Source organism: Parasteatoda tepidariorum, chromosome 4 (assembly GCF_982258835.1).
Source record: "Parasteatoda tepidariorum strain Cologne lab strain chromosome 4, Ptep-v5.0, whole genome shotgun sequence".
In the NCBI taxonomy this organism is placed as follows: Eukaryota; Metazoa; Arthropoda; class Arachnida; order Araneae; family Theridiidae; genus Parasteatoda; species Parasteatoda tepidariorum.
The window spans coordinates 97099129-97108512 of record NC_141758.1 but is presented as its reverse complement, the minus strand read 5'-3'; the positions used below and the strand labels follow the sequence as shown (position 1 = coordinate 97108512).

Genomic DNA, 9384 nt, shown 5'->3' with positions numbered 1-9384 from the left:
TTACTGTCACGAAAAGGTTTACTCTAAAAACCTTTTTTCAATAAAGCAAAAATATTGCAGTTTCAAACCTTTCATCCTAAAAGGATTAAAAATTATTTTTTAAAGATTTTTTAAAAAGTATTGTCACTTAGGTAAAATGGTCATTTAGGTCCAAAATGACGTTTTAGCTGACGTCACACTAGCGATGGGTCTATTAACATTTCATCAGATACATGACGTTGCGAAAAGACACCTTATAATTACCTAGATTTAAGGTTATTTTTATTCTGAGACAACCTCGATGTAAGGTTTTTATATACAGGTTTATTTTCCAAGGTTTTGGATTAGGGTAATGTGCGTGGAATAGAGCAGATTGTCACAGATCTAGTTTTAAGGTTAGAAGGTTTACACGTAAACCACATAAAAAACCTTTTTAGGTTTACATTGAAAAGTTTTTGCTGAGTGAAAAATAAACCTTATTTTGCTATCTGGGGAGTTGTCTCTTCGTAGTAAATCCTAGAGAAAAGAACAACGAAAAAGAAATGCAAAGAGGAAAAGAACAGAACTCAATCTTTCTCATTTATTTACAACTGCAGAGATAAATTTTGTCAAGTTAAATTGTCGTCTAATTCATCGAAAAATGTCTGGAAGGAGAAACCAAAGAAAAGTCAAGTATTATTCACTATGTTTAACATTCGTTTTTAACGAGGCGGAATGTTCGAGAACCTCTTGACAGCACTTTTGAAGTGTTCTATTGAATCCGTTCGAATCGAAAAATTCCGTTCTTGTGTCACAATCCGCTTCGTAAACTTTTGATTTGTTGTCATACTCTAAACAGGGAAAGTCCATTGCGTAAGAAGGGGGGTTGTCCATCATGCACGATCCTCTTTCTGAGGCACACTTTATATCATTCACCGGGTGATTCACTTTTTTATTGCAACACAACTCACTGTCTGGCATGAAATCTGTAAAAGAGGACACAGTCGAGTTCACGGAACACTCTGCTTTGTGGACATTTTCTAAACAGAAATCCATCGGATTCCGGCGATTGGCTGGGGGACTATTGGATGTGGCAGTTCTTGCAAGCGACCAAATTTTTGGTCTGCTGTTGGAATCGAAGGTTTCCGAAAACCTAGGGGAAACGTCTTTTGCACTAGGTTTTTTGGCCTGCTGGAATCCCGGGTAGCAGGATGTCCTAACTGGGCTAGAATGTTCTGATGTGATGGAATCTTCTGATGAAAGACTTTGAGTTCGATAACATTCCAGAGCACATGATTGGATGGGGGGAGATGTGGAATAATCGGCAGGGAAAGGTTCTTTGCTGTGGAATGTTTCTGGCTCTTGCTTCAAAAAATCTAAAAATAAAAATAATGTTCTTCAGATTAAATAAAATAAAAGTAATAATTTTTCTTGGATTAAACGTGATTAAATCATTAGATAAAATTTGTAGTTAGAAGGACAATGTGGTTTAAATTCCATCGTCATGTTTGTTAATATGCTAATGATTTCAAAGCATTCATTTTTTCAAAGCATCGACGTAGCGCGCTATATTTTAGAATTTCATTTGAAAAATACTTTCCTACAAAATCATAGCTAAAGTTTTATTACAAATAAAAAAGAATTAAAAGTATTTTAGATTTTTTTTGAAAAATATATTTGCTGCTTACTCCACTCGTGTGAGAAAAAAAATTGAGCTTTAAAGTAAGCTGTCTACTTCAGAACATTATACGATGAACCGTTTCAGCGGGATCAGCAAAATACGAAATGGAATTTTTTGATTAGTTAAACGTTAGCCGTTGTTTTAAAATTAACTATAGACGATTCAATTTTTCAAATATTTTAAAGATATAATCAATGATATTTGCTAGTTTATAGCTCTATTTGATTTTTTAAAAAAATACGTAAAAATTTATTGTACGTACTTTAATATTTAATTATTTTTTATTTGCTATGTTAGATGAATTCAGCATTAGCGTGGTAACATTCGTGAACTACTTCACTAAATTATTATTTCAACAGTTATCTGATATCACGTGTTTAGTAGTAAATCTCCTAAAATGTGTTTCTATAAAGTAAATAGTTTAAAATAAACAATAGTTGGAAGAAAATTAGTAATGTATTCAAAGGTAAAATGAATGGAAAAATGGTACTAAATCGCTTAAAAGAATTGCAAAAAATCGCCATTTATTTATTTTCGTCAAAGATTCTGAATTAATTTAGGTAATATATGTATATCGAAACAAAAGAAAAAGTTATGTACTAAAAGGCAAAATTAATGGAGTGAAGGTATTTATATATTAGGCCCTAAAAATTGCCATATCATTGACGACAATGATGCTTAATTACGTTGATAATGTGTATCAATTGAAATACAAAAATGAGCTGCTAAATAAAAAGCAAAGTTAATAGGAAAAAGAAACTTATTGGCTTTGGGGACATTATTATTCATCATATTTTTAATGATGCCAATACTTAATTAATATATAATTAATACATGATATTAATATATATAATTAATATATAATATTAATATATATAATTAATATTTAATATTGATAATATGCAGTAATTGAAATAAAAATAAACTACGTGATAAAACGCAAAGCTAATGAGGAAAAGGTTAATGGAAAATTCGTTAAGGGGAACCATAAAAAATCGCCAAGCTCAGATGACGCTTCTCTAATTTTTGTAGCATCTAGTATTGGTATTTTGGTAATTAGAGCAGCTTCAATAAGAATTCAATATCGGGTTTTCCGTAGTTTCAGAAAATATTTGTTTCAGAGATAGCAGAGATGGTGTATTAATATTTTAATGAATTAAAAGAGCCGGGGTAGCCTGGTTTGTAGGGCGCCAAACTGGCGTTTGTGAGAACGGGAGTTCGAATCCAGCCAGCCGAAGACTTCACGTGCAGTAAATGGTGACTGGTGCACGTTAAATCTGTCACTTCACAAAGTCCTCCACGCTCCCATTTCAAATTTTACTTCTGGGGGTACTGAATTAGAGATTGATTGTTCTCTGGTTCAGGTCAAAATTACGGACTGTGGATGAATGAATGGACTTATGAATGAGTCCGCCCTATAAATGGGTGTGACTTATGGGTGTGGCAGAAGTCGAATTCTTGGCCAAAGATGGTACCACTGGAAAACAAGAACTTGTTTATTAATGTTCTTGTTGCAAGCCGTACACCATCATACGCTGGCGTTAGCATATTGTTAGAGCAGCGAGATTAATAAGTTTTACAAATTATCGTTTAGGTTTAAATTTCGAAGTATATTGCTGACAAGGCAAGAAGTGTTTTATAATGATTCTTTTCCTTATTTTTCACATGACGATTCCTATGTCTCAAAAAAGTCTTCAAACGACGATTCCTTTTTTAAACACAAATAATAAATCCGGTGGCAAATACAGGTATAGTTTGTCTAAAGTAAGAACTCCCCTAGTCGTTCGACCGGACCCTTGGCGGAGACAATGATAATGAGGTATAACTATAGTAGGGCTGTAGGGTCGCTGTTTAGGACAGGTTTTGGCTCGGGTCGACGAGGGAAAGGGAATATTTTTTTTCGGTATTAGCCCTAGAGTGAAGGGAAACAACCCTCCCTGAAATGTGCTATTGTTGTTTCCATAGCAGCAGACGGCCTCAGAATTTGAGGAGGAGGGGGAGTTCTTACCGTAGACAAACTATATACAAGAAATACTCAAGAGTCTCAAAACGTTGTGAGCCAAATGGCTTCAAAATGCACCGGAAAGAGTATCCGGGGAGTACAGGCACTAAAGAGCTTGTAGAGCTCCCTAGTGTAGAAAGCACCAACCATACGGGATACCGAACTGACGATTCTTTATTTAAAGAATATAGAGAATATAGAGCAACCTTAATAAATAGCTAAATGAAAAAAAAATGAAAACACAGTGTACTGATAGTTTTCCAGATCTCCTTCAAAAGATAGAAGACGTGGAACAATTCTAATTTAAGTAGCTTGGAAAGACCATTATTTGTACCTTTTTGTAGTTATTTGTGTGTACTTGTAATAGTCTCGTATTACTACCGGTCATTGTGATTATTGTTTTACTTATTTCGATATTTTCAGATTGCGCGGTTTCATTGTATTTTAGTGAGTATGCGAGAAGATACTATTTGATATTAGTTTTTTTCCTCCATCATGTGAGAGATTAATGAAGATAGGTAGGTACTTTATTTACGTCGAACTAGGGCTGCACAATTGGCTACTGGCGACTGTCTGGGAAACATCAGAATGATCCGAAGACATGCCATCACAATTTTGATCCTCTGCAGAGGGGATGGCTCCCCTGCTTCGGTTGCCCGACGACCTACGTGCGAAGTCGAGCACTTTACGGTGGAACAGTTTAACGAGGACCGATACAGCGCACCCTCGGTCCCTACGCAGGCTGATCAAAGTAGTAACCATCTCGCTTACTGACCGCAGCCAATGATGCTTGATTTCGGTGTTCTACTGGGAACCGTGTTTTTACGAACAGTCCACTGCGGGACGATTAAATAAAGATAACATTTAATGTAGAGTGGGAATTAAATTATTTATTCACTTCTGTGAAAGATAAAATCATGTGTTTATTGGTGCAATACAGTTTTCAATATTTTAAAAAAAAGCAAATGCAAATAAATGCTATTACACTTGAATTAAAAAAAAAAAAACATAAATATTTCAAATTAGAATGTGAATCTCGAAGTATTTATTGAAAAACACTTCTACTTTATTGTTTTCATTTTAATTTCATTTATTATTTAGATACATGCTCAAGTCAAAATTTTTGATGGTTTTCCATTGATGAACCAACATTATCTTGATTTTAACCATCACCAATTCCATTATAAATCATTATATTCTTTGATGGTAACCAACATAAGTAACCATCATTCCAATCTACGATTTCGGGCTGATTTATGATGGTCTAATATTAGAATAGCAACTTGTTTTGATGGTTTGTTTACGCTTAACCATCAGAAATTTCTATCATAGTTTCTTAGGAATCAAATAGTGGAACGATTATGAACCACCATCATCCCAATGTAGGAATTCGGACTGATTTATGATGGTTTAATTTATTGAAAAGCCTAATTGTTTTGATGGTATATTCCTGAGAACCAACAGGAATTTTCAATGAATTATCGCGAAAATGTATAGTTGGAACCATCATGGATTGTTGTTTCATGAGGATCAAACTTCTCTTGATGGTTAACCATCATAGTATTAAGGAAGCATTTTCCATCATGGAATGATGGAAGTGTGTTGGCATATCTAAATCCATGAACGCATAATGTAAGATGTCGATTGATGGTGATCATTAGAGCCCGGATTTTGATGACCCAAAAAGTCTCAACTAATGCCCTTAAAAAGTTCAAAAAATGCCCTTAAAAAGTGCGAAAAATGCCCTTAAAAATGCGATAAATGCGTTAAAAATGCCTTATGACATGACTTAAATAAAGTAAAAATATTAAACCAAAACAATGTTTTACTCTTTAAAATTATAATGAGTCATTTAAAAAATATATAAAACAGTGCAATTCTTGTTCTACGTTAATTAAAGTTTGACACATATGTTTTATATCCTAAAATAACAAAAAAAGAGGAAAATATGTTGACTCCAAAACATTTTCATTTTGTATAGAAACTTTAATGAATATAACAACTCTCATCTCATAATATTGCTAAATATCAGAATTACATTGGATTTTTAAATGTTTTTTGATATTTTGAAATGTAAACGAGCATCTCTTCTGAAAGTAAATTTTTATTCCTGGAGAAGAGAATTTCCTAGAAAATTGAAATGTTCTAAACTATACAAATCAGAGAAAATGGGAAAGCTGTAACAAAGAATTACTTCTAAAGATTTTATATCAATCAATAACATAATGGAAAAACATAATGACATGCAGGTGGTATTGAAAGCTACAATATGAAATTTAAAATTATAAGACAAATATTGCATTTCATGTAATATAAATGCCCCAATAAATAATGAAAGTTGGAAAAAATTAACAAAAAGCTTAAAAAATGCTTTAAAATGCAAAATGCACACCAAAATGCCCTATAAATCTAAAAAATTGCTCTAAAGGACAAAAAATGTCCAAAAATGCAAAAAATGCAAAAAAATGCAAATGTCATCAAAATCCGGGCCTTAGTGATCATCAAATGATGCTGGATCATCATGAATTGTACTGAAATCAACATTAATCATCAAAATTTTTTGATGGAACCTTCAATAATTTTGACTTGCTTGTTGAAAAAATAACTTAATTTTATTAGTGGGTACTAAATAATCGATACTAAATACCCATAATTACGGACAACGCATTTTAATGACGAACAAGAACGTACACAAAATACAAACACGACAACCACATCACTTCTTAGAACAACATTTTAAAACGAACTGAGGAAAAAAAACATTTGTCCTCTCCAACAGCGACATCTATTGCTTAATATCATTAACAATTAGCCTTATGTGAATACAAATATTTCGATATTGTAAAATTTTATTTTGATAAATGACTTAATGATTCATTAAGTGATAAAACTGTAATAAATTCACAAAAGTCTATCATAATTTAAATGGTAGAAAGGTATGCCACACCCTACCGTTCAAGTTGCTGCACTCATCTTCTGCTGTATCGTCTGACTTCAGTTCGTGGGGTGATATGCTGTCGTCTTCTTCGCTTGTTTTGTTTCTAGGTTCCCAAGTCATCTTGTTCTCCTTCTTCAAGCGACGCCTAGCATTCGCGAACCACGTCGACACCTGCAATTAGAAATACTCAATTATTTTTCTTCTAATGATCCTGCTCATTCATTCACCTTAATAAAAACTTAGCCACAATTTCGAAAATAGGGTGCTGATTAGGAATTGATTTACAGATTTTAAGCACAAGGCTTTTTAGGGGCATGCATTTTGAAAAAAACCCCAGGAAAACTGGATACTAATTTTTTTTTTAATGTTTCAAATTATAAGAATTTTATTATTATTTTTTTTTTTAATTTTTTAATTGAAATATCTCTGAAGTACACGAATAATCCTTTTGAGACCTAGGAGTATCCCAGTCATATAATAATAATAATAATAATAATAATAATAATAATAATATATATATATATATATATATATATATATATATATATATATATATATATATATATATATATATATATATATATATATATATATATATATATATATATATATATATATATATATATATATATATTGAAAATAATAAATTTATATTCAGCATGTTTTGAGAGTCAAGAATTCAAATTTGTCAACAAAAAAAAGATAATAATAAAAATAATAATATGATTAAAGAGGAAAAAATATAAATAAAAGTGTGAGTGAAGCACAAATGCAAGTGCAAAACGAACATACTATAGTTTGTGTTCTATAAACATGAACAGCCTACCTCAGTGTCTAAACACCAAATGATGGTATAATTTGTTTATGGCAAGATCTCCCTTTTACCAAGTACAAAAATAGACACACTATAATTTCTGTTATATAACCATGAGCCTTCCTCAGTTTCTAAACACCAAATGATGTTATGATTTATCTATGGAAAGAACTCCCTTTTGCCTAGTACAAAAATCGACACACTATAGTTTTTGTTCTATAAACATGAGCCTTCATCAGTGTATAAACACCAAATGATGGTAAAATTTGTCTGTGGCAAGAACTTCTTTTTGCCACAAAGTTTAAGACTATGATTTAAGACTAAGTTTAAGACTATAAGCTAAGTAGCTATGGGAACAAGAAATTGCACATTTTAAAGAGGGGAGCGTCTCTCCCCTGATTCGCTTTCACTCACCGACCCGATCCAAAACTTGTCTTGAATATACATACAATAGTTAAACCTCGTCATCGTAGTAATCGCCACTACTTCAAACGGATAGAGAGGGGAGTTCTTTCCATAGAAAGATTACAGAGAAGTGAAGAAACAAAGTGGGAACAGCAGAGTGCTCATAGAATCGGGAAACGGTGAAATACTGGAAAGATCAATAACTGGATTATTATAATTTTTCAAAATATGGAATGATTTTCAAAAATTAAGTTCGGTAGACGAAGATGGATGATTTTAGCAGAAAAGAACGCAAACCTATGATTAACACTAAAGATACTATAACAGGTCAAATGACCGTTTAAGAACTTTTGCATCGAAAATGCGCTTTTCATTTTGTCGTTTGACTTTTTTTAAGAGTTATATACAGTTAATATTCTATTTTTTTTTGTATTTTGTTTGTTTCGAATAATACTTGTCCTTTACCTATTTCTACCACAACCGGTCATTTGACCGGGAGAACAATTTATTGCTTTGTAAGGTTATCGGATCAGAAATGACTATGTAGTGCGTGTTCAACGTATTGCATTCGTTTGTAGTTGCACATTTCTGCAAAGACTGTTGCGTAGTTAGCTCAATCAGAATAACTGTGGATTCAAATTTCAAAAAAGTACCTAAAACTTCAGATTGGCATTTTTGTGTAAAAAAAAGTGACAAAAACTAAATGTTTTGGAAAGTAGCTTATATTTTATTTTGATAGCTTTACTTCATTTCTAACTAACTGTCAGTTTTTACCCATAAAAATGTCGAAACCCGAATGTAAGAAAGTACAAGAACTTAGAGGAAATAATATTAATTACAAGAATAGTTATAAGAATTATAATTCTTATACATTCTTATAATTATAATTCTTTTACATTCTTATAATTATAAGAATTATAGAAATGATAATAATTAGAAGAAATACCTTTGTTGAAAATGCACAATGGAAACATCCTGTATAGGTAAAAAATGCGTTGAGCGATGAATTAAAAATTCTTATTCTTTGAGTTTGTAATACATAAAAATTGGCAATATGCAATTTTGTTTAATTATAATAAAGTTTTTTGTTTGTTTATTTCCTTTCTAACATCCATATTTCATCCATTCAATCAAGAAACATAAAGACCTGCATTTGACCTGCTATAGTAGAAATAGGTATACATGTGTTGGTATGTTTAGTGTTAAAATTCCAACTATGTAGAGCTTTCGTGTTCAAAGTTTAAATTGTGGTTAGTTGATCAATAACAGGGGTTTCCAACTTACATGTGGCTTGGGCGGCAATTGAAAACACCAGTCAAATGGCAGCCCACAACTTCATCGAAATTTTATTTAGGACTCTTTTATGTTTGAAGGAACCCTAAATATTATTGTCAGATTTTGATCAAAGTTTTTTTAATATTAAAAAGCAAAATAACAAGCATTACAAATAATACTTGTTACGTATCATTTTGAATCTTCTCTTAATCGAAAACTTAGCGACAAATTTTTTTCTTCTTCTTTTAAATTTAATTCTGTGATAAATTAAATTTTTTTCGACTTTTAGGAATTATGGCAACAACAAAAAT

General features: G+C 31.8%; 1 protein-coding gene across 1 annotated transcript in view; it reads right to left on the bottom strand.

The window, feature by feature from the left end:
• Positions 1-545: 545 nt before the first annotated feature.
• The window catches only part of LOC107452260 (Iroquois homeobox protein 6a), a 79605-nt gene continuing 70766 nt past the window's right edge, over positions 546-9384 (bottom strand). Inside the window, exons 5-6 of the mRNA XM_016068621.4 lie at positions 6594-6750; positions 546-1334 (exon numbers count right to left, since the gene is read on the bottom strand). Of these exons, the coding sequence (XP_015924107.1) occupies positions 655-1334; positions 6594-6750 (837 nt within the window). The 3' untranslated portion in view covers positions 546-654. The remainder of the gene's footprint in view (positions 1335-6593; positions 6751-9384) is intronic.